Here is a 26,718-nt window from a genome sequence, read left to right as displayed (position 1 = left end):
TTTTTTTTATTTTTTTTTTTATTTCACTAATGTTGCGCATGGAATTGTGGGAAACAACACGATGCTGCTGTTGCCATGTTTCGGGAATCATAAAACTGCGCATTCAAACGCCACCTCTGACTATATTTGTTGAGGAAAAATACGGGTAAAGCAGGGTTTTCCTAGGAGCAGGTTTCCTGTGCCGCGCGCAACGTGATTCTCCCAGCGCCACACGCCCGTCCACTCACCAGTTTAAAGAAAAGCAGCATGACTGTTTTCCTAAAGAGCGCAATACGCCTGACGACAGCGCTTTACGTCGGGTGTGATTGGCCGACTCCTTCTGGAGGAGTCAAATGCGTCGTGCGCAGCGCGTTTTGCCAATGTTCTCTTCACTCTTGCGTGTTTTCTTTCCCTTCTCTTCAAACCGGAGCATGCAGACGACAGAGTAGCTGATGCCAAAGCCATATACACTAGCACGTGGATCGTGCAATGCAAGCATTCCCAAGCGTTCGCAAAATCAGTGGGTACGATTTCCGAAACGAATCATCATCATCAACGATGGCTCCATCCGAGAGCTGTTTCAACGCCGTCTGTAGGTTTTGAGCGGCAGTAACAACTATTGAGGAACATGATATGATAAACGAATTTGAATGGCTGTTAATGACGAATTTCAATTATTATGACTATTAAATTAAATGACTTTCGCGAAATAAGACGAGGGAAAAAATTGAAGGCTCTAGATAGGCTCAGAAGCACGTACAAACACGCAAACCGATAACGACGCCGTCTAAACTAGAAGGAAGAATTCCTTTGTGTTCGTCGAAAAAACCGACTCCTATTGAATCGGTTCAAACAGATCAAGAATGATTCGTTAATCGTTCGTAACACCGTACAAATTACTGAACAACCGATTGCGAACGCTTGCATTGCACGATCCGCGCGCTAGTGTATACGCGCCTTTATATAGCCGCCCTGATCTGATGCGCCTTGCTAGGAAAACACAAACGCGTAGCGTGATTATGCTGACGCGAAATTATACTATTCGGTTCACGCTGCGCAACAAACCTATTCCTAGGAAAACCCGGCTTAACGGAGATCGGGAAGTTAGAAGGGTTTTTTGCTGCCATCTATTTTTCAAGGATGATACTAGATGCAACTTTTATTTTTTATAAATATCTGAGGTGGTAGCTTAGGAGCTCTATATCCAATTACATTTTTCCGTTGGTTTTGTAATACGTTAGGTGACCATACGTCCCGTATTTCCCGGGACAGTCCCGGTTTTCTTTCTTTTTCTAGCCGTCCCGACGTTTTGGGCAGAAGTGTCCCGGTTTTTTACATGACGTCTACTTGGATTTTTATTCTTCGTTGAAGTCAAAGATTGAAATTATTTTTGAACTCATAAATTATATTATGATAATTACAACTACAAATAACAACATTAATCTCCCACATTTGCCTTGGTGAACGTTTTATTTCGTGGAATCCACTGCAATTCACAGTAATGCTTCGTTTCCCGCCATTGCGATTTTTTCGTAATTTCTTATTTTTTGTTGAAAGAATTTTCTCTAAAAGTGTAAATAACTAATAGTATACATGTTTGCTATCAGCAGGGCCGGAACTAGAGGGGGGGGGGGCAGAGGAAGCAACTGCCCCGGGCGTAAAAATTTAGGGGGCGGCAGTTTTAGGTGGGAACAAAGAACACCGTCACAAAATTATCGAATGTGAAGGCGGCAAAATCATGCTTGCGCGGGTCGGCGAAAATCCTAGTTACGTCCCTGGCTATCAGCATACCATAGTCCGTTCAATAACTATTTCAGTACCTGTGAAAAGCCGTTGTACCAGTCAGTCATCTTAAATTTCATGGCTTTTTCAGTAAAAAATATGCACGAGAAATTACAGTCGATCCCGCTTCCGCTTATAACGTTTCTTCATGATGTGTTTTTGAAAACCGGGAAACACTGTATTTCAGTGATACGTTTTTACCAATTGAAAAATTATTTGATTCGATTGAGAGAAATGGTGTTTTCCAAAGACTTGGGAGTTCGAATCGAAGTGAAAACGTCCATTAATTGAAGTGTATACAGGCGGGGCCCTGGGTAAAGCAGGAATTAGGAGGCTCTTGCGACAAGAGTCCCCCAAAAGTTATACTGTACATACACAACCGAATGTGGTCCACGCAAACCATAAAATACTGTGGAACTGCCTATCTCAACATTTGTAGGGTTTTTCTTAGGGAAAAACAAGGCGTTTACTTCAAGGGGCTCCAACAAAAATCTATTCTCATTCTGCAGAACCACAAACCCCGTCTATAGCCGATTTTTTCACCACCGTAATTTATTTATATTTATACAAATACAACGCTACAACAGGCGAATTGCCCAACGAGGTGGCTGACTTAAGAACATCATGGATCCCCGAGTCATTTTTTGGAGGCCCTACCTACTACTGCTACACCACACATGCACCCCCCCCCCCGCGGAACCCCCAACGAATCGGTACATGCGGGAATGTGCGTGTACGTGTAGTGAAACCTGACGTGAAGTTTTTTGTTTCTCTGTAATGCTTGTTATGTGTAGTGCTGCCATCTGACTGACTGGAAATGTTCTGAAGTAAAAATTCCCAGCAAGACGATCTCTCCATTTAAAAGTCTTGCAGCACAGAGCAACGGTAAAATCTTCAAACATTACACTTCACTCATAGTTCGAAAAATATGTGGTGGATGGCAGCATTATAACAAGCTTCACGTTAGGTTCACAACACAGACACGCACATTCCAACATGTACCAATTCGTTAGAAGTTCTGAAGAGGAATATGAATGAGGCACATGTGGTTTAGTAGTAGTAAAAATTCCCACAATAGTGTTTCTTCACAAAACTTTTTTTAAAATTCTTCCAGATTGTTCTGTGATGTACGTCGCAGATTTTGGCATATTCTGTTTTGGAGTTCATAGTGTTTTGCTATTTTCAACAAAGATGATTCTGAATTAAGACTGAGGTTATAGCAAAGCAAAGAGATAAGATGTATGAGAATCGAGACTAGGAAGGACAAAATGCATAGGGGTGGAGGAAGAGATATCCGCACATAGTAAAAGAGGATAGAGAAAATGGCTGGAGGGATTTTGAAATGTAAGGGTGTGATGATGATGATGATCCCTCCACAGAAGAGGAAGAAGAAAAGGAACAAATGGGCCAATCAGCGGCTAGCGAAAATGAGCACCTCAAGGTGAAAACAAGCACCATTGTTCGAATCCTGTATCTCGTTGAGTGTCTCTTCCTCTCAAGTCTGTGCGAACAAAATAATGTTTTCTTTGCTAGCACTCCCATACCATGTGGTCACCTCACTATGTGTTGTGTCTAGAATAGGGGTCTCCAAACCACAGCCCAGGAGTACCACTAATTCGTCTTCCCATAGTTTATTTTGATTATGATTAAGCCATGAAAAAAATCTCGATATTTTGGATTTTAAAAGTTCAATTAAGCCTCGTTGAAAATAAGAGAGAAAGGGAAATTTTATTAAAAGGTCCAAAATTAAGGAAATGGCCCATAAAATACGGGTCATATGGTCACCTGAGCATACAAGTTTCTGGCCCATGAGCAACTGAAATACCACATATCTGGTCCACGTACCAAAAAGTTTGCACACAGGTATAGAACATTGTTATAGTCCTTTTTTTCTTAACATTCTTATTTTGACTCTGGCGATTCCTCGCGGGCCAACATTTTCTTTCCACAAAGGAATTATACTTTTTTTTTCATACCGGTGCACAACTCAGGTCTATCTATATCTCAGCTGCCATCTATATCTCAGAAGTGAAGTGTAATGACTGAATATTTGTACTGTTTGTAGTACTGTTGCTCTCTGTGGCGAGACTTTTTAACGGGAGATCGGCTCGCATTTGCGCCTTGAAGTTGGGAGAGAACCACAGAAAACCAACTTCAGCCGACCACCACTGTGGTGACGGTAGGGCTCGAACCCGGGTCCCCGCAATGCGAGTCCGTCACTATGACCACTCCAGCGGCAAAGGAATTATACTATAGTTGTTCCCGCTTTTACAAGATAAAAACCTAGAATTTTACCTACTGCGAGTTCCAGGAACCAATGAATCAAAATAGGCTTGGCTTTTTTTTTTATTGGAGTAATAATCCCCTAAGATGATGCTGCATCTTTCTTGAGGGGGTTATAGAATATGAATTACATTTCACTGCAGGTACAGCCCATCGAAAAGGTTAAGACCCACTGCTGCGACCCATTATTTTTTTAAGGCATAAGATATGTATACGGAGCCAAATGTTTATTCAGTGTACGGAAGAAGGACTAGCAGTGACCATGGTCCCCATATCCTGGAGCAGGGCCCCTAGGCCGGGATCTTTTGCAGACTCCAGGTCAGACTTTTCACAGGCCCTTCTATAGTTACTTAATAGCATGAAAAAGCAAAAAATAATGAGAATTCTCCCAGACCCTGCCCTTGTGGGGCCCTAGCAGTGACCTTTGGCGGACCCCTCTGCAGTGATTTATAGTGTGAGGGGAAAAAATGATGTGAATCGTTCCAGGCCCTCAGGCTGGAACCCGTCAGCTCCCGGCCCTGTGGAATCTAATTTATTTTACCAATTCTTGAACATCTGCTCGTCTGTAATTCACATGTGCTCTCACATTATATAGACACACAAAAGTGACATCACTTTTTATACTGCTGTACACCGATGCCCGGCTCAGTGTACCATATATACTTGCGTATAAGCCAAGTTTTTTTGTACAAAAATTTGTTCCTCAAGTTGGGGAAGGGGGGGGGGGGTAGACTTATACTCGGGTCAGTTTTTGACAAGGAAAATATTGACCCCCCGCAATCAGTAGTCGTTTTTGTACCAGTGTTTGAGAAACCGACATTATTGGTATGGGATATGTTCAAACCCCACAGAACCGATGTCAAAGCCGAGGCAAAGAAATCGAAAACATAATTGGCTTTGATACCAGGTGGGCTAATGTTGATTGTAAAACCTTTAGATGTAAGCATCAACAAGTTTCTCAAGGATTATTTGAGGAATTTGTGGATCAAATGGATGAGTTCTGATGATAAAGAAACTACAAAAAGTGGTGCCTCGTAGAAACCTGACATTGGCCTAGTGTGCCAATGGGCATAATGAGGCGCAGAATTCTGTTTCCACTGATGCTTCAAAAAGTGTTGCATCAGCAATGCTATGGACGGAACTGAAGATAATATCCTCTTTTAAAGTGACAATCACAGCCCAGATGAGGATAAAAACGAAGATGCCGCACCCCACTATGATGATCTGATGAATTACGATGAGCTTGGGGACTCAGAATAAACGGATTAAAAAGTTTGAATCATTTTCTATCGTAAATTTTTGCAAGCTATTCATTTTGCATTAAAATATAAAAAAATTTTTCTCTAAAATTCACAGATTTTTTGGGGTCGGGTTATACACACTTTACATTTAGGGCTGTTGAATAGTCTTGACTTGTTAACTATGAGAAGACAATTTAATTGCCTCATTATGAAAACTTGAAGGAATCGACTAGGAGTAGAGGCTTTAAGTGCAATCCTTTCTCATGGTGCAGCCTGTAAGTAACCATATTTAACATGTGGTGAGCCAACCCGCACTGGTCAGCGTGGAGGATTACGGCCAAAAACCCTCTAAAAAAAGAAATATGAACTCTGTAAATAAACTAAGGTCCTCAGTCACCAGCAGTCTGAGTGTCCCCGGTTATGGCAGCAACCAGCAAGACATGAATACAGAGGGTGCTAAGAATCTCTGGGTTGAATCAGGCTGCCATAAGATGATGACCTTGGCCACGTATAATGGACGGTCTCTTTCTTCAGAAAATCGTTTGCAGGAGTTGGAAGAACTGGGAAAAGAATAAATTGGGACATCTTAGGCATCTGTGAAATAAGAAGGAGGAGGAGAAAATTGAACTTGCCAGTGGACATGTATTTTACTACAGAGGAACAGACAATGGAAGAACCAGTGGAGTAGGATTTCTCATTCATAAAAAGTGGAAAGATCACATAGTTGAATTAGATAGTACATCTGATAGAGTTGCAAAGCTGGTTATGCAAATATCAAGCAGATACCAGATACAGATTATACAAGTCTATGCACCAACAACAAGCTATTCTGAGGAAGAAGTAGAAGACTTTTATGAAGGACTAGACGAGCTGCATAGTAAAGGAAACCACCATATCAAAATAGTAATGGGTGACTTCAATGCCAGAATTGGAGAGAGAAGAAATGGTGAAAGCTCAGTTGGAAGTCATGGTTACGGTGTACGAAATGACAGTGGAAACTGACTCGTTGAATTTGCAGAGAGCAAACAGTTATGCATCATGAATTCATTTTTTAAGAAGGAACCCCAAAGAAAGTGGACGTGGAGAAGCCCAACTGAAACAACAAGCGAAACCGACTACATCCTATCTAATAAGAAGCATATGATGCATGACTGAAGTGTTCTCAACAAATTCAATACAGGAAGCGATCATTGACTGGTTAGATGCAGAATAAGGCTTAACGCTAGAATATAAAGAGTGAAACTTATCAAATATAGAAAAACTGTCATCGATATGGTAAAGCTTCAAGAACATCGATATAAATTCCAGTTAGAGCTGAAGAACCGATTTGATTTGCTGTATAACACCATTGAGGGTAAAAAAGTCGCTGGAGAAAAGAAATCAAACCGGTGAAGAAAATAACAGTTGAAAGACTAGAGAAAATTTCAGATTAAGAAGAATGACCCTAAATCAAAAGTGGAACATGCAGAACTCTGCAAGACAGTACAAAAGCGGATTACAGAAGATATCAGGAAGTTTAATTGCGATATTGTAAAGAAAACATTGGAAGATAATAGGAGCTTAAAATCAGCAAAACAAAAACTGTGTGTTGGGAGAAAGGAAATTTTTGCACTAAAAAGGAAAGATGGAACCATTACAAAAGATGAAAATGAAATCATTAGTATTGTTGAGGAATTTTATAATACCCTATACAAACATGAAGAACAGGATCGGAACAAAGGAAAGGGAGCAGGAAGAAAAGAAAATGGAGCCAAATTTGTACAAGTAGCATCTGTGCTGAAAGAGGAAGTCTATAAGGCTATAAGATGTATGAAAAAAAGAGAAATGTCGAGATAAAAATGAGATTTCAATAGACATTATTAAAGAAGCAGGAGAAGAATTTGCCAGTATGCTAGCCGCCTTGTTCACAAATTGTCTCACAAAATCGGATGCGCCTGAAGATTGGAATAATGCAATGATGGTTCTTCTTTACAAAAGAGGTGAAAAAGAGGATATCAAGAACTATAGACCAATTTTGTAATTAAGTCTCCTATCAGTAATTTATAAAATCTTCACCAAAGTGCTAACATATAGGCTTGAATCTAAATTGGACGAAGCTCAACCAAAAGAACAGGCAGGATTTCGAAGTGGATTTAGTACAATGGATCACATCCAAACAATCAGGGAACTTAGAGACACAAGGAATATGAATTACCATTGTGTTTGAACAAAATACATTGATTTTGAGAAAGTGTTTGACTCTGTTTTCACATCTGCTGTTAAAGCTCTAGATGTAATTGGGGGTAGAGAAGACTTACATCAATATCAGGCCCAAGCGCCATAGTGTTTCAGATATTAGTGTTTTGACAAAGGGAATATAAAGTGACTAAGAAAGTTGAAGACAATTATTAGTGAAATTTCTGTACTGTTGACAAAAATACAAACTTGGATCTGAAACACTGTAGGGACACCTTTCCCCACCTCCTCATGGTTTGGGCCGGACAACCTTTGGGTCGACCAACGGGGTAGGTGGCGCAAATAGTCGGTTTCAGTAAACTGACTACACTCGTGATAATATGGGTACTGGAGAAGGAAGTAGTTCAAAGACGCCCTTAGCGGCACTAAAGAAAGCACAAAAGTTTGAGAAGGAGGTACAATGGATGGGTCATATCTCGAAAACTGCGAAAAATGATTTGAAAAATAAGTTGACGGATGTGCTGATAGAATTCAAAAGGATAGCTGAAATAGCGGATAAGCAAGAAAAGAGTATAGTCGAATTACAAAAAGTAAGAGGTCATCTTGCGATGCAAGTCAAAGAATTGAAAGAAAACAGCACATCAATTCAAGAAGAGGAAGAAAGAAATATGAAGCAGAAAATAGAGGATTTTGAACAAAAGGTGGTTAAGATAACTAATGAAAAGATTGAATTGAACGCTCATTTGAATTCAATTAAGAAAAAAGTAGAAAAGGACAAAGAGAATTGGGAAAACAAAATCAAGGACTTGAAAGAACAAGTATTCGAATTAAGTAACCAGAAAGGTTTACTGGAAAATAATGTACGGGAATTAATGAGTGAGTTAGAAGACTTCAAATTGGAGAACTTCGAAACAGAGGAAGAACGGATAAAAAGAATCGAAGCCGAAAAGATGAAACTATTTAGCGAACAAGAATTAGATAGAGTGAAGAAAGAACTGTGTGTGTGACGTTAGAGATAGAAAGATTAAGACAAATGGCTATGGATAGTTTGACAAAACAGGGAAAGAATAAGCAGTTGGATAAAGAAATACAAGAAAATTCGAGACTGCGGAAAGAGATAGATAAACTAGAATCAAAAATAGTTGTATTAATGAAAAATTTGGAAAAGGCTAAAAGTGATGGACAATATTTACATTTGTATTCTGAGGAACTGGATGTAAGAAGAGAAAGAGACGCTAGGATGGAAGAGAGCTTAAATAAATCTAACATAGAGGAAATAAGAGAATTGATAGAAGAAGGAGCAGATGAAGAAGAGGGGGATTTAGTGAGATTGGTCCAATTAAAAGAAAGCCAAGAATGAGCGATCAGCAGATTGCGACTTATTGACATAGGAGAAGAAGGAATGGAGCAACTAGAAATAATAGAAGAAACAGCAACAAAGGGACTAGAAGCCATTATGAAGGAACTGCAAAGATTCACTGGGGCACAAAAAGGTGAAGTTAAAGAGAAACAAACTGTTAGTAGTCCAAAATCGTTTTCTGAAATCATCAAAGAACAATTTGAGAGTGCTGAAAAGAAGACCTTAAGAGATAAAGTAAAGCAGAAAGGTAGAAATGTAGTAACTATTAATTCAATAAAAAGGAGATATTAAAGGAACTTAAAGAGGATTTCAATCCAGCAATAAATAAGATAAAAGTATGAGATCATTGGATGACAAGAAGAGGAGCAGTTATAATTGAAACTGAAGAATTAGAAGAAGTAGATAACTTAATTGATAAATTTAAGACAGAGGAACTGGCACAGAAATATAAAGTAGAGAAAGTTGTAGGAAGAAACCCAAAAATAATAGTCTATCAAGTAGACCAAGAAGTTACAGAAGGTGAAATTATAGGAGCCATAAAGGAAATCCAAGAATTATGGGAGAGACAGGAACTAAGAATTAGAGTCATATCGAAATATAATGTACAGGGAAAATTGAATTAGACATTTCAGGTTGAACCACTAGTGTATCAGACATTAATGTCAAGAAGAGGACTTCATCCCGGCTGGCGACTATATAACATTAAAGAATATATTCGTTCACTACAGTGCTTTAAGTGCTGGAGGATAGGACATTTAGCGAGGAACTGCAAGGGTCAAAGTAGATGTAAACGATGTGGGGTAAGAGGGACATGTTTTAGTTGATTGCTCAGTTGATATCAAGTGTGTCAACTGTGAGGAGCAGAACAAGAATAGCAAGAGAAATTGGGACATTGAACACATGTGTACAACGTCTACGTGCAGAATGCTGCAAAAAGAGATTGCTAGAATAAAAACTAGTACTAACTACAAAAGTAGTTAAAGTGTCGGAATAATGAATTGTATAAGTCCCACTAAAGTGGATGAACTGTTTATTGTCAATATGTAAATAATAATTATATTGTATATTGCAGGATATACAGAGTTTGTAAACTTGTTATTTTATACAAATAAAAGAACTCCTAGCCACAAGGTCGAGTGGGAACCCGGAAAGGGGGGGGGCTTTATTTTTTGAAATTTAAGTTCTTAGGGACATTGCTCTACGTTTGAGTTGGGTCCCAGGTTTGAGACCTACTCGACTGAGCAGGACGGCTTTCTGACGTCCGGTTATCAGATTAAAGCGCATATCCTTAGGGATGGGGCACGCTCAGCTTACATCAATATCACCAAGAAAATATATGACAAAGCAACTGCAACAATTCGTTTGAATAAAGGAAAAGCAAAGATTAAACTTGGAAAAGGAGTCAGACAGGGTGATACTATCTCACCAAAACTCTTTACCGCTGTTTTAGAAGAAGTATTCAGAAATTGAATTGGAATAAAAGAAGAATTAAAATAAATGGAGAATTTCTCAATCATCTGCGTTTTGCAGATGACATTGTTGTTATCAGCAGTAATCCAGACGAACTAGAAGAAATGATACAAGAATTGGCGAAGGCAAGTATTCAGGTGGGCTTGAAAATGAATCTGCAAAAGACTAAAGTTATGTTCAACCCCTTTGCTTTAAAGAGGACAATCTTGCTCAACAACACAGAGATAGAAGAAGTAGAAAGCTATGTATACCTGGGACAAGAAATTACCATAGACAACGGAATCATCAATGAAATAAACAGAAGGATCAGGATTGAATGGAGCACTTTTGGCAAAAACTGAGTAATTCTGAAGAGTCACATGCCATTATGCCTGAAAAGAAAAGTGTTTAACCAGTGTGTGCTACCAGCACTGACTTATGGAGCTGAAACATGGACACTCACTAGCATGACGATACAAAGGCTACAGACAACACAAAGGAACATGGAAAGATATATGTCAGGCATCACAAGGAAAGACAGAAAACGAATCACTTGGATAAAGAACCAAACAAAGGTATATGATATCATGGAAAGAATCAAATGTTTTAAATGGAAATGGGCTGGACATATTGCAAGAAGACAGGAAAACAGGTGGACCACAAGTACTCTAGATTGGTAACCCCCGCGGTGTGAAAAGTCCGAGACGGCTCAGGATGATGGATTGATGAGATCAGGAAAGTGGCAGGAGTCAACTGCATGGCTAAAGCATCAGACAGAGCAGAATGGAAAAATTTAGAGGAGACCTTCATCCAGCATTTAAAATGGCTGTTGTTGATGATGATTCATTTTACATGAAAATATAAGAATTTCTTTTTCTCTAAAATTCACAGATTTTTTGGGGTCGGCTTATACATGGGTTTTCAATTTATTGCGGTTTTGGTGGTCCTGAAGTGGGGGGGGGGGGGGTGGTCGGCTTATACACGAGTATATACGGTATGTATCCAAAGAGTTTTTCTTTTTATTCCCTCCCTTACTTTCATCTTCGATTTTTTGGATGATTAAAGAATGATCTTTCTTTCTATTCAAAGTTGATATTTAGTATCCAGGCATCCCAGAATGGTCCCCTTGGCTCGAATGGTGGGGCTGACAGGTTTCTAGCTCTGGGGCTCGGGAACAACCGAACATTATTCTTTGTTCTTTCACACTTTTAATTAAATATAGGCCTAGGGGCCCTTCTGCTGCAGGTTGTGGGGACCATGGCCAGGGCTGTCTTAAGAGTATCATGGGTTCCCGGGCCAAGTGGTTTTTTGGAGGCCCTACGTGGTAAATCCTAAAAAATTTCAACTGAATCTAATTTTTGTGAGGCCACTCTTCTCTTGAGGCCCGGGTGGGCCCATGCGTTAAGCACTGGCCATGGCACGTGTCATCATGATAATCAATTAATTTTTAATGATATATTCGGGTTGCAGTGCTTGCTGTATAGGGGGGGGGGGGTCAGTGAGTAAAAGCCGTCATGACAAAATAAAAGGAAAATTGCACGCATGAATTATAATACAGATGTGATAATTATTATTTTTTGTTTCATTCATTTTTAAAAGGTACTGCAAGCCTATGTGCATAAACTAAGCTTTAGACTTAATCAAATATGCTGTATATGGAATAAACGTCCGGTGTTACTTGTCTCTACAGGATTCGCCAAGGAGCATGACGTCACTGCAAAGCTTCTGCCATATAGCGAATTAACATCCGGCTCTGCATCCTCTGCCTTCTTTTTTCAATCGCAAGACCAAATTTGCTGCCATGTGTTTGGGTTATCAGCAGGATGACACCCAATAATTTTCAAAAATTCACCAGGGAGGATGGCATTAGAATGCAACTACTAGTGGGAGCATGGCCGCATTTGGGGGAGCAGGCAAGTTTGGTGCCCTGGGAGATGGACTGAGGGGGAATTAAATTCACCCTTTAACTGTTCCTTCTATATTACACAAAGGCATCAAAATACATGCTTGCCCTAGGTGACGAAGTATCTAGTTGCAGATTTGTGTGGGAGGTCTGAATTGCTCATTTAACATTATGGGGCAGTGCTAGCACGAATGTTTGCTCGAGATGCTGTGCCGTCTTAACACATGGGTCAACCCGGGCACCCTCAAGAGAAGATAAAGACTTCACAAAAAATGAGATTTGGTTGAAATTTTCTAAAATTTGCTTGGAAGAGCCTCAGAAAAACCACTTGGCCCACGATGCTCCTAAGATGGCCCTGCCGAGATGATAGCACTTTGTTAGGGCTGTGATATCGAATGATCATAATCACATAACGAAGCATACAGTCTTATCTACAGCCCCAAAGCAGAATGTTTTGCGATGTTCTGCAATGAGTCCTCAGCTGACTGAAAATGTTCTGCGGTAAAAATTCGCATATACATGATAGCGTTTTTCTACACTATTCTTAAAATTCTTCCAGATTGTTCTGCAACAGCACTGGTTGTTCTGCGACGTACATTGCACATTTTGACACATTCTGCTTGGGGATCTACAGTACATACCTAGGTAAATTCACAATATACGGTATATCACGATTTCACGACTTTTTTAGCACCAAATCAGTTTTGGTGCTAGGGTTACTGCCCCAATACCAAAAAACGATTAAAAACACATGGAAATAGAAAAAAAAAAAAAAATATATTATATAATTGTTATTTAATCAATAAACACCTATGGGACGGTGCATGCCTGGGGGACACAAACAGCCTCGCCTGCGTTCATGCTCGGACATCGCTTCGCTCCTCTCGTAAATGGGTGGGGCGCTGCCCCCAGACTCAAAAATATTGACTTCGGATCACCACAAACACTATGACAACGTGCTATGCGGTAGGGTTACTGCCCGAACACAGGCCCCATATTCATACAGAAGTTGATAAAGCTTCTCTGCATTTTGAATTTTAGCAGATGCAGATACATTAAATCTGCACGATGAACCATAACGCCGAAAAAAAAAATAGCACAGAAAAAACAAAACCCAACTTTGAGGAAAACTGGTAAGCAAAATGAAATAGCAACAATAAGCTGGACAAGAAAATCGGGCGCAGTAGGGTCATCTACGTTTTAGGACGTAGAAAAATTATGTTGGCGTCATATCGCTGTTTTGGCATATATGATAATTTGGCGACAAAACGGTATACCATACATTGGGATTTGGCCCAGACCTACGCGAGTTAATTGTAAAAATGGGAGAGAAAGCACAGAGAAAGTAACCATACACAAATACTAACAATGTAATTAAGCACGCTGCTACATTGCGAAGAACTCGCTAGTACCCACAGAATGTCATGCACTGTAAACGTACCACAAAAAAGAAAAGAACAACAACAATTTTTAACGATCCAGTTTGAGCGGGATGATCTTGCACCCGAGGAAACCGGGCCCGTTCCAAGACTGGGGAACGAGAATGAGCGGGACGACGACAGAGTTCCTGACGACGTTGACCCTGATCGGTTTGCCGACGTTCTGTCCGACGATGGCGGCCAGCGAGTGGAGCGTGTCGAAGTTTTCGGTGGTGACTGAACCGAACTTCGTGACCAGGTCACCGACGCACAGGTCGGCCTTCTGAGCAGGCGACCCGTCGTCAACGACGTCGACGATGCCGAACGGAGCGTTCGTCGTCTTGTTGGAAGACCCGTCGCCGATGGTGGCGCTCGCCGGGCGAGAACCCGCGTGCAGGACGTGCAGGCCCTGCTCGATCTCCTTGGTCAGGTCCTTGCAGTCGTTCTTCTTGCAGATGATGTCGTGCCTGAGGTGCCTGACGGCGCAGATGTCGATGTCGCTCCTCGGGTAGCCCTCGTTGTCGACCAGAGGCTCGTCCATGCCGACGTTGTTGTGCTTACTCAGCTCGTCCAGCATGCGCAGGATTTCGGCTTCCATCTCGTCTCTCTTCTTGATCAGAGACATCAAATGCGCTCGGACGTCGTTCTCTGTGGAATCCATCGCTGATTTCACTGGCTCATTACACTCCCAGCAAGAAGCCTACTTGTTTACTTTTTGACTGTTGCCAGCCTTGTTTCCCTAAATAGAATTACTTGACTTGCTTTACGTTTTATTTAGGTTTTTTTTTGTCTTCTGCTTATTTTTGTGCTGACACAAATGAATAAGAACATTATTGATAAAAGTGACCATATTTCCCTCTCTTTCCGGGACAGTCCTGGTTTTTTTCAATTTTTCTGCCCGTCCCGAGTTTTTTTGTAAAAATGTCTTCATTTTTTCCTTTTTTAACCGTTTATAAGCGGTTTCCAAAATTTTCATGATCCGCATAATAACTATCACACTTGAAATTGTTAAACCTTCGCAAATTGTCGCCTATATTTTCAAGTAGAATTATTAACTGCTTCCCCCCCAACAAGAAAATTGACTCTACCCATCACTTTTATTTCTCTCACTATGATACGAAAAACATCTGCCATGACGTGCTTGGCTTTCTATAGAAAGAGAAATACGTTTTGGGAGGGTATATTTCTTTACTGTGCTGAAAGAAAGGGGAAAAAACACACACAATCTATATATTTCTGAATTTTTCTCTTATCTAACCTTGAGCAAGAACTGACTCCGCCCACTGGCAGTTGATTGGTTAGAGAGGGGAAATGGAAAACGTGTTTTACGGTAAAAATACCTTGTTCTTACCTAATCGAGAAATGTTTTTTTTACCTCCGTTCATTTCTATACTCCTATTAGTGATTTCCATATGTGATGTATCCTTCCTATATACACATACATGAGGGGAAGAGAACAGGTAGGGTGAGGGTGATCTTATCAACTGAGGGGAAGAGAACAGGTAGGGTGAGGGTGATCTTATCAACTGAGGGGAAGAGAACAGGTAGGGTGAGGGTGATCTTATCAACTTACCTATTACACTGTTTTCCTTTCATTTGTTTTTCCCCTTCCTTTTCATCTACTTTTTTTTCCTTCCCCTTCTTTTTCTAACGTGTGGTTAGGTTAGGACAAGGTAACCATTAGGACAAGGTAACCATAGGGTGACCATACGTCCCGCATTTCCCGGGACAGTCCCTGCATTTTCTGTTTTTTTGGCTGTCCCGACTTTTTAGCAAAAGTATCCCGGTTTTTCCCGTATTTTGCACGAAGCCTACTTGAATTTTTATTCTTTATTGAAGTCAAAGATTGAAATTATTTTCGACTTATAAATTATATTATGATAACTACAACTATAAATGAGTATATGAATCTCCCATATTTGTCTTAGTGAAAAATTTTTTTCGTGGAATTCATTTTAATCCACTGCAATTAGCAGTAATGCTGCATTTCCCGCCATTGTGATTTCTCCGTTATTTCAACAATATTTGGCGACATTGTTCGGTTTTGGCGTCATTTTGGCGATAATTGGCGATGTCCCGTATTTGGAATCCCAATGTCCGTATTTCTGTCGAGGAAATATGGTCAGTCTAATTATAATGGAATCCATGTCATGTTTCGTACCGAAGATCAGAGGGCGAAAATAGTTAATAATTGAAAAGATGCAGCTGATTTCCTTTAGATAAAATTTGAACTATAAAAAATCGATTTAAAAAAGCCCCCCCCCCTTTTTTTTTTTGCAAATTACAAATAGCACAAATAAAATTTAATTTAAATTCTTTCAAGGACAAAAAATGAAAGAAGAGGCGAAAAGAGCTGCGATTGGTATCATCCAATAAATAAATAGAAATAAAATACTTTGATTATATTATATATTACTTAACTGGTGTACGTAACTGGTATTACGTAAACTGGTGTTATAATAGCCCGTTATGAGTACTGCTATACAAATACAACGTCACAACAGGCAAAATGCCCAACGAGGTGGCTGAGAACAAGATGCCCATAACAAATATGGATGTCATATATTTCAAAAACACAGCAACCCAATTAAAAACACCTTCACAAAAATTATAAACAATATATACACATGATAAAATATTATAGAATGCCCATAAAGAATATTATGGTTGTCTTATTCTAAGTATGGATAGAGCTTCTCGATTTACCCCAACAGTGAGTGTGTGTGATAGTGTGTTTGATAGGAGGAAGTCTGGAAAATCAAATACTCTGGTTCGACTCTTCGAAGCAGGGATCTTCATTTTTTCTCCTAGAGAATGGCACCATCTATCTTCCAAAAGCCGAAGTACTTGCATATGGCCACTTTTTTTACGTCATTTTTGACGTTTTCATAATGGACATAATGACTATTTTTATCACGCAAATTTTGAGACATATTTTGACTTACAAAAAGCTTTTACTGACGTGAGGGATGGGTTACGGTACATCCATGTAATATGAACATGCATCCTCTGTTATACATCCATGGCTTTTACAAGACATTCGCCCTATTTCCCGATTCCCGATTTTTTAACGGAGATTTCTTAAAATCTTTATATGATTTTAAATCATTATTATATAAAATGATGAAAAGTGGATAATTTTCATTGCTTACGGATTATATCACGATAATCATGACTTTAAATATATTTATCTCACAGTTTGCGACGATATATAAACTTCCCCCCCGTGAAATACATTTTACTCCACTGCAACTCACGATATTGATTCATTTCCCGCTATTGAGGGATGTTTCAGTGATTTTGGTCATGACTACTTCGCTTGAATTTGAATTTTTTTTTCGGTGACATCACGTGTTTAAGATCCCATATTCTCATATTTTTCAGGAGGAAATATGGCCAGCGTAATAGTCCAGCGATAACTCATAATTTGAGCAAAAAACGATCAGTATGGCAACCCTAATAATTTAACTGTTTTACCCGTGACGCCAAGTCACACCTACGCACGCGTGGGTCGGATAAAACACAAGCACTACCCCACAAGCTGCTGTACTTGTCACACAAACCTCATATTGTGGTGAATTTCAGTTAAAAATTTCAACTACTTCACGATCAAGGACGTCATATTGCATCCAAACGCCAGTGGAATAAGTTCAAACAAGTTCTTTGTTCTCTTTCCTCTCTCCTCATCATCGCGAAGCTTTGTTGCAAGATTGTGGTTATGGGTTTATTTCTATACTCCTCTTAGTGATTCCCCCCTCCACATATAATGTATCCTTCTACTGTATACAGCAGGAAGCAAAACAGAACAGGTAGGGTAAGGGTAAAATACAAATACAAATACAACGCCACAACAGGCAAATTGCCCAACGAGGTGGCTGACTTAAGAACATCATGGATCCCCGAGCCCTTTTTTGGAGGCCCTACCTGCTACTACTACACCACACATGCACCCCGCCCACACCCCCCCTCCGGAACCCCCCAACGAATCGGTACATGCGGGAATGTGCGTGTACGTGTAGTGAAACCTGACGTGAAGTTTTGTTGTTTCTCTGCAATGCTTGTTATGTGTAGTGCTGCCATCTGCCACTAGTTTTTCTAACTATGAGTGAAGTGTTATGATTAAATGATTTATTGTTGTAGGACTGTTGCTCTCTACAGAGCAACTACTACTACTTCGGGGAAATCTACCTCGTACTTACTCTCTTATCTGTTTATCTATTGCATTTTTTTCCTTTTATTTATTTTTTCTTCCCTTTCTTCAATTTCTTATATCCCCTTCTCCTTCTTTTCGTTTTTCTAACGTGCGGTTAGGTTGGGAAAAGGTTACCATATTTATCGCCGTTTCCTCATACAGAGATCATTCGAATTTCTTGCCTTGTAAGCGAAGAGGGTTAACGACGAGGGTTAGCGGAACGACACCAAAGAAAAGAAAACGCACATACATTGACACATCTGCACACATAAGTTTTTCTTGTCGTTTTATTCAACATATGACGTACATACAAAACTCATACGTACACAAAAAACGCACAGACACACATAACATTTAACACGAGTAGTATATTACCTAAAAAAAATTGACGCGTAAATGCATCAACGGGTTTGGCGATTTCTCTCGAAACGTGGGAAGGGGGTGTGAGGCAAGAATAGAAGACTATGATTGGAATGTGTTAACACTGAAATGATATCATCATGATTGCAATGACTAAGAAGGAAATAACACTCAAAATTTTAAAGAGAGAAGCAAAGCCGATCGTCTTATAAAAGCATCACTATACGAAGGGCGTGGATGGCGAGAAAAAAAAAGAAGAATCTTCCTGAAAATCTAAAAAACGATTCTCTTCTTTGAGACTATAAACTACACTGGTGATAAGAGACGGATTAAACGCAACTAGTTGGAGACTTAGATAGGTCCTTATATATCCCCATTCACCCCTTACCTGGATCCCCACAGAACTTGACATGGCTTAGAATAGTTTCTGACTGGTTACCTAAACGGGAGACTAAGTTGAACGTACACACTATAGAAAAAGGAGATAGATTGAGGAATCTCATTCGAGTTATCGGGTATAAGGTCACGCGTCCAATGGACCAAATACTAGACAATATATAAAGAGTTCGGAACAAGCAATTACAATTTTTTTCCCCTTTAAATATTAATCCTAACCGTATATTTGATACGAGAAAGGAAGAGTGTTCAGAGTTTCTCGCATTTGCTGCGGTCTCCCTTCATGCACCTGCCGATGTCCTCGAGGTATATCTGGTTGGCCGGACAGAGAAGGACCCTGCCCTTGAGTCCCTTGGCGGACCTGGAGGACGGCGCGCAGACTATGAACTTGCTGCAGTCCGTCGGGTGGATGAAAACTCCCCGCTTCGAGCACTCGACGTCGCTCTCGGATCGCACCAGGACCCCGGGCTCGGAACTCTTCGTCGTCGTGGACGCGGGTCGCGGCGTCGTCGGCGTGGGGGGCGTTCCGCCCCGGGACCTTGAGGAAGACGAGGATGGCGTTCGTCGCGGCTGGGGCGACGGCGTGCTCCTGAAAAAATAACATACGAGTAAATTACATGTTATAGGATTACAGAAATATGAAGGAGGTGGAAGTTATACTTTCAAATTACATGTTATACTTGTGTAGGGGTTTTTCTTTTTGCATCATATGAAAATGTAAACTGAAATACAACAGCATGATGCTCTGAACATGACCACGAAGTGAACGAACACCAAAATATGCATTCGGCTACCTTGCACGGAAATTGGTTGGGGAGGGGGAATAATGTTGTGTGTGTTGGTCAAGTTGGCTGAGGAAGTGTTTGGATACTTTGACTAAACTTCTGTCTTTCAAACTAAGTTGTGTTAATGTGTTATCTAACAGTCTGAGCGCTTACACGAGTATAGTGTTGTGTCTGGATTTTTATTGCTGAATCTTGATTAGACCGTCTGCTGACATTCAACTGTGTGAAGGTGGAGAGTGTTGGTTAGAACGGGTTCTGGAGCACGTTTCACGAAACAAGCGCAACTCGCCAACATAAGCACGTTAGGGCCACACATACACACAGAACGCACGTTCCGGCACATGTGCCGATTCATTAGAAATTCTGTAGAGCAGCGGTTCTCAACCTTTTCCGACTCGCGGAGCCCTTTTCAGTGAATAACTTCTTCGGCGGAGCCCTGCTTAACTCGAGGAGCCTTTTCTCGAGGGCCAATTGATTTTTCTGAGGCCCTACCAAACAAATTCTCGAAAATTTTAACCGGATCTTATTTTTGTGAGGCCCCTCTTCGCTTGAGGGCCCTGGGCCGTTCCCGGGTGGGCCCATGCCTTAAGACGGCACTGTTCCAGATGCCGCTGTGCGGTCGTGGGGGCATAGTGCTGGACTCGCTTCATGAGGAAATAGGTTCGGACCCCGTTGACGCACAGTGGCGGTCGGCTGAAATTGGTTTTCCCAACTTCAAGATGTGAATGCGAGCCGGTCTTCCATTCGCAGAGTCGAGTCTCTTCACACAGAGAGCAGGCAGATCTACTACCTACCACAAGATACTTAGTAATCTATCTGGTCACCTCCAGGTGGCGTAACTTGTCCGTTGCATGGCTCTTTTCGTTTGTGTCTTCTTTTCCCTTATATGTATCAGTACGTTCTGTTTGTTCGACGTCGACGCATGTCTCCTTTGTATATTACGTAAAATAAAATCGTCTTTTTCTACGCCGCTTTGCTCTCCCTTACGTGACAAAGAAATTCAAGCATTTACATTCTTTACTTCAAAATATGGAAGACAGATGGCAGCACCAGGAAGAACACGAAACACAAACTCAAATGACAACAGAAATACGTTAGAGCCATGCATACAAATACATTCACACAACTTTCGAAATGTACCGGTTCTTTAGAAATTCCGCAGAGGAATGTGTATAAGGTGCATGTACGGTTAAGTGGTACTAGTGGTTTCCAGATGATGCACACCCATTATCTGGGAACGCTTCGATATCCCACTGAGATTTGAAGCGAGCGTGTCCGGTCATCGAAGGTCAAAGTAGCTTCCAGATGTTACGGTCTTCATCGGACTCAACAGACTTCCCCCTCCTTCGGTCACAAGGAGCCAGCGTTCAACCGCTGACAGACATTCAGTCACTCTATATATACGTAGAGGTGTATAGATACGTATATGTTTTCCCATATACAGCGCATACAACTTCTCAAACAAGTGAAACCCACACTTTACATATAAATATTTTAGGAACACACTACTAATGACGAGTTATAATGGCATGAATGACTCGTTGGTGACGTGCTACAACCAGTGCCGTCTTAAGAACATCCTAGGCCCCAAGGCCAAATGATTTTTCTGAGGCCCAGCTGACAAATTTACATGCTTGATCTTGAAAATTTCAACTAGATCTCATTTTCGTGAGGCCCCTCTTCTCTCCAGGCCACCGGGCCATGCGCGGGTGAGCCAATGCGTTAAGACGGCACTGGCCACAGAAATATATCCAGAAAGGATGCCAAGAGCGGATTTCGACATGACGATGCACGTTACCCCGTCCCTGCAAACTCCAGCAGACTTTGCTGTACAAAGTGTCCAAACTCCACCTTGCCCACGATTCTCACACATACCTTCAATAGAGAATCCTCGCAAATGAAACAACGACGAACTAGGAAATCTCGTTAACGCCATCTAATATCACTTGGTCAAAAATATCTCATCACCGCATTGTGATGCTGAACCAACCAATGCCACGCAAGAAGGTAGCTGAATGCATAGCATTTCACAGTGCTGATATACGCTGCCCTCACATGTTGTGTATAACGCGCTCAGAGAGAATGATGTTGTATTTGTATTTGGAAAACATATATACAGGGTGATATATACAGGGTGTAAGGGTGTGACATATCTCACCAACACAAACAACTTTTACCATACAATGTGGGGTCAGCAAAGGGTGAGCCACGAGAGGCTCTCTCTCTGGAGTAGATGAAACTTCGCCTTTCCCAGTAGGCGTCTTTCAGCTGCTATCCGTCGCTGATGTGACGCCTGTATTGCAGTTGGTGGTCGCCAGGCCCGTCATTTGGGGGAAGGGGGGGGGGGTCAAGGGAGGGGGCGTTGGCCCCCTGGAAAAAGTTGAAATGACGGCCCTGGTGGTCGCTCATTTGAGTATCTGTTGTAATGATTTTCGATAACAAAGATTCTTTGTCCTGTATTATTCGTTTTTACTGTGTTCTTCATTTTTACCGCGCAGACGCCCTCTCGCGGCCAGCCGCTTGCTTTCCGACCCCACAATGTTGATGGAAGTTGCTTGTTTTGGCGACATCTATCGCCATTTGCAGTTCTGACCATCAGTTTAGTTACGCCTATATATATATATTTATATATATAGTCAAACCTCGTTAATGAGTCACTCTTGGGAGAGCAAAAATATGACTTAGTAAACGGAGTGACTCGTTAAGCGGAGTAAGCCATAGCTGTAGCAATTCCAATTGGGAGTTCCAAAAAGTGATCCGGTAAGCGGAGTGACGTGTTAACCGGGTGACGCACTAACGAGGTTTGACTGTATTTCACGGTATTTCTTGCATTCTTTCGGGGGAGGGGGAAGATGACGCATTTCTTTTCTTCCCTTAAATGCAGATATCGGTCGAGTTCAATCATATTATTAGACATTGGAAAATGAATATCATCGCTTACTGTGTAGGTCTTTGCGTCGTCGAAGATGACGGTCTCGAGAATCTCCTCCTGTTGTTCAGAGGCCTCCTCGTCGACGGAGGCGGTCGTGGCGTCGTTGTCGTGGTGGTGGTGGTAGTCGTACTCGTCGTCGTTGTGTCGTGTGCGGACTCTTCCTCGGGATAGTCATCGTATTCCTCGTACTCTTCGTCATACTCTTCCTCGCCTTCTTCGGGATGTCCCGAATCGTCGTCGATGGGATTCGGCCTTGTGACGACGGGAGGAGGAGGTGGTGGTGCAGGGGTAGTAGTAGTTGTCGTGGTCGTCGTCGTGGTGGGTTGGTTGAGTAGAGGAGGTTTGTAGCCGGCTCGCTGTCCTGAAGCTTGTGGCCTAAACGATGCTCCTTGTGAAGGTATCCTCCTCGGTTGAGGCTACGAGAACAAATACATGTACTAATTAGTCGACCATGTAATTAATTAATCTATTATGCAACGAAATTCACGTAAATTACGGACGCTGGCACACCATGGAGGTACTATTACTACTACTATTGCTAGTGCCGAAAACAACCCAGGCCCAGGCCTATCGCTTGGACGATTTACTGTCTATTTCCCCCTTTGTCGCTCTGGGCCACCACACGAGCGGCCCACCACGAAGACCCCCTACCCATATCCCAAAGGCGGACAGCAGCCACCAGGAGACTGACCACCACCGCTGGCGAGCCCGAGAGCAGACCCGCTCCCATCTCACATCCCACGCAGTACTCAATAACCATTCACCATCACACTTGGGGCCCAGTGCAGGCACCGCCCAATCGGCACCCTGTCCAGAGGCGTATTTACTGTTTTGCTGCCTGTGGGCTACAATTGGCACGGATGCCCCCTCTTCCTTTGTTGTTGTTGCCAGTGGGCTACACAAATTTCGCCGCCCTTTTCCCTTTCTATTCTAATATTCTTGACCATTCGAATTAACTCCTCCCCGAAACAATACCCGGCTTGGCTTCCCACCCACTGTGAATACGCCTGTGTCTGTGCCACTCATTGGATCATACTGTTTTGGTCACTCAGATGCTTGCATACGCTCTAGGTCACGCTTTTGATCGCCCACCAACCTGGTCCCTCGCTCTCTAGGTTTCTCTTTCAGTCATTCAGTGCTTGCACACGCTCTAGGTCAGGGCTTGACAAATCTCAGGTGCCTGGTCATCATTTCAATCAGAAAATTGGCATTGGTGCCCAAAATTTTATGTTTTATTACTAAATTGGAGTGTTATTACAACACAAAATGTGTGGTGTAGCAGTAGTAGGTAGGGTCTCCAAAAAATGGCTCGGGGATCCATGATGTTCTTAAGTCAGCCACCTCGTTGGGCAATTTGCCTGTTGTGGCGTTGTATTTGTATTTGTATCCTTCATCCTACTAGACACCCCCGCCCCCCCCCCCCCTGCGAGCGTAAGCGATCCCGGATATGAAATAAGAAGGGGAAAGTCATTCAACTGGTATACGTTTTGCTACGGCAGAAAAAGCCCCGTTGCGCGCGGGGCTATAATGCGTGCAATAATTTGGCTGATGCCCGACAATTGTCTCACAATTCGTGGCCCAGCATGAAAGTACACTCGCGTGGCGCGGCTCACAGGGCACTGCCACGTGACGGGTGGCTATGCGGCGCAGCTTTTTCGCCCTCTCACATGTAGGGGTCTATAATAAGACAGTTTCGGTTTCAGTACAGCACAGGATAGTTCTGTTCAGACCGGCGAAATGAGCTTTGTTTCCATCAGTGAGGTGACCTCCTTCCTCAGGCGACCTCTCTGTGGACGCCGATTGTTTCGCTCAATACCTTGTTTAGTCTTTACTCTTGATCTGCTTGGCGTATGCACTAATACGAGATTTGCCTATACGTGTACAGGGGCCGGTCAAATATTACGGGAGCAAATTTTCAGCCATTTTTGAGCCCCCCCCCCTTGTCAGCAAAAGTCAGCAAAACTCTGACACCCCCCCCCCCCCATCCTTGTCAGCAAAATTTCGCCATCAGCTCTGCCCCTCTGAATCCTAACGCATATTGGTGGGATCAGAGACGTACACTGAGGGCCCCCCCCCGCGACGATCAAAAATTTATTTTTTTAATGCAAAAAAATGTTTTTTGAATTGAAATTTCGGAAGAAAATACCTTTATATGTTATTATAATCAATTTCTGTTAATTTCAATGTCATCTGTAGGCTTCGAATCGCATAAAGGCCCTTGGCCCGCGGACCAAATATGGTCCCGGTGGTTATCTGATGCGGCCTGACCTCCTCTAACCTAATTTTGTAAAAATGAACTAAGCGGTAGATCGCTTAAGTGTCCCGTGGTACAATTCCAGAGCATTTAAGCGGCCCGTGGAGCATTTTCAGATCACTTAAATGACTCGGGACACAGTTCCAGAACATTTAAGCGATCCGTGACACATTTAGAGATCCCTTGAGTGACATGTGACGTAGTTTTAGAGCACTTAAGTGGCTCCCCAGTTTGGTTCTACATCACTCAAGTTACCCGCGGCACATTCTCAGTTTATTTAAGTGATCCGCGGCATATAATTACGGGTCACTTGAGTGATGCGTGGCACAGTTCCAGAACACTTAAGCGGACCGGAGACATTTCCAGATCATTTGGATCCGGGAAACATTTAGAGGTCACTAAAGTTGGCTCTGTAGGGCACTTATCAATAGAGGGGAATGTTACTTCAAGTGCCCACAAACTATCGAAATGTTTTTCTCGTTTTTGACGCACCGGGTAAGACGCCATTAAAAATATTTCATATTTTCATAAAGGGTGGTTGATGCGTACCCTCGGAAATGTGTAGAAAGTGCGCGTGCCCGTTTCCTCGCCTTGAAATGCACAAGAAGCTTGCGCATCCCTAGTAATGGTTAAGGAAGGGTTTTGCTTACCACTAAAAATGGCAGATGTGCGTACTCTTAGAGACAAGTGTAGGAGGCTTGTGAGAACCTCTAGAAATGTCTAGGGGGGATTGTGTAACACCAGAAGTGTTAGGTGCGCGTATTGCAGGCACTGCGTAGGAAGCTTGTTAATATATTTCTTTCCTTTTTACTACTTCTTCTCTCTGCCATTGCTCAGCATTTTTGCCTCCCTCCAATAGACCATCGTGGATCGCCAAGGGACCCGTGTACCGCAAGTTGGGAACCAACGCGCTAGATCATGATTAAGGCGGAACGTTAGACAAATAGGCGACTATGTTTGTAGGTGCAGAGTAATAGTGTTGGGGATTACCGCTGGTGGTGCAGCAGCAGCGAAAGGAGACTGCGGTGCACCTCTGGCGGGAAGGAAGTTCCTGTTATTGTCGATCGCTGGTCCGACGATGGTACTTGGCGGTTGAGCGGCGGCGACGTTGTTGAATGCACCGTCTGGGGGCGGCCTTCGAGGCCTGGACACGAACCGGACTCCAGGACCTGCAAAGAGACAACGAGAATAACAATCAAAAAATACGCGTTATCCACTCCAAAGAGTTTGATATGGTATACTTGTGATGTATCGCTAAATGTATATTTGGCGACAGTGATATATGTACAGTGAATCCCGCGTGTAACGTTTTTCAAAAACTTTCATAGAAAAATATTGTAAGCGGGAAAACGCTTTAAATGGGGAATTTTGATGAGTAATAGTTAGAGTTGAGATCACGTAAATAAGTCGCACTAAGTGGGAACGTTATAAGCGGGAAAAAAATTCGAATTTCCAGGAATTCCTTCAAGTGCTAACCTTGAGCTGGTCCCGGGAATCCACCGCCACCACCAAGATGATTGATGTTTGGCGTAGCAGGATACACGGGTTGGCGACGGACGTTCCCGCTGGGTTCGAACTCCTCGTTGTTGATCAAAACTGGTAGGTTCGGGTCCCTGACGAGCACGGCACGGGCAGCTGACTTATGCTCTTCCCCACGGGACACGGCCCGGCCCTGGTGTCCTTGCGGCACCGTTGCAGCCGCCGGAGCTTCGTCTACGACCCGTTCACCGTCAGGTCGAACTCGGACTCGCATCCTCCTCCTGACCGCGTTCGGGCCGCCGCTCTCAACTGCAACGAGTGATTAGAAAATGAGCACGTATCAAAAAACACTGACCAAACGTCTTCGTTGTTGTCGTAAGACCGATGGTCAATTCGATAAGCGAAACCTACCGTTAGGTGGCGGCACCCCATTCGTCCTCCTGACGACTTGGACTCGGATCGGAGCCCTGTAACCGTTGTTCCTTTGTGGTGCCGGTGGCTCGATCGGCTTCTCTTCTGCTTTTGGCACTGATTGGGGACGCGGGTTCGGACCTCTGGATGGGTGGCTCGGAGGGCCTGGGAAAGGCGAGTGTCCCGGAGTGGGAGATGCTGTCGCTTCGTCACCTTTGGGATCTTCATCAGCATATACCACCTGCGAATGATCAAAGACTGTGAAGAACAAGAGAAAAACTTCCAGAAAACATTAATAACCACCCCAAAAATGGGATCC

General features: G+C 42.4%; 2 protein-coding genes across 2 annotated transcripts in view; both read right to left on the bottom strand.

The window, feature by feature from the left end:
• Positions 1-13,526: 13,526 nt before the first annotated feature.
• On the bottom strand, positions 13,527-14,368 carry LOC149065029 (26S proteasome non-ATPase regulatory subunit 9). Its single transcript, XM_089254479.1, has one exon. It carries the CDS (start codon positions 14,249-14,251, stop codon positions 13,643-13,645), a length of 609 nt encoding a protein of 202 aa, XP_089110605.1. The 5' UTR covers positions 14,252-14,368; the 3' UTR covers positions 13,527-13,642.
• A 3,683-nt stretch (positions 14,369-18,051) lies between these two features.
• LOC149065027 (uncharacterized) overlaps positions 18,052-26,718 on the bottom strand; it is an 85,355-nt gene continuing 76,688 nt past the window's right edge. Inside the window, exons 11-15 of the mRNA XM_089254346.1 lie at positions 26,400-26,640; positions 25,986-26,297; positions 25,500-25,678; positions 22,265-22,671; positions 18,052-19,127 (exon numbers count right to left, since the gene is read on the bottom strand). Coding sequence (XP_089110472.1) covers positions 18,788-19,127; positions 22,265-22,671; positions 25,500-25,678; positions 25,986-26,297; positions 26,400-26,640 — 1,479 coding nt within the window. The 3' untranslated portion in view covers positions 18,052-18,787. The remainder of the gene's footprint in view (positions 19,128-22,264; positions 22,672-25,499; positions 25,679-25,985; positions 26,298-26,399; positions 26,641-26,718) is intronic.

This window comes from Pholcus phalangioides, unplaced genomic scaffold (genome assembly GCF_987345545.1).
Source record: "Pholcus phalangioides strain wild (caught in Gottingen) unplaced genomic scaffold, Ppha-v1.0 ptg000041l_1, whole genome shotgun sequence".
Taxonomy (NCBI): domain Eukaryota; kingdom Metazoa; phylum Arthropoda; class Arachnida; order Araneae; family Pholcidae; genus Pholcus; species Pholcus phalangioides.
Note: the sequence above shows the minus strand (reverse complement) of the source record. Positions and strands in the feature narration are given on the sequence as shown.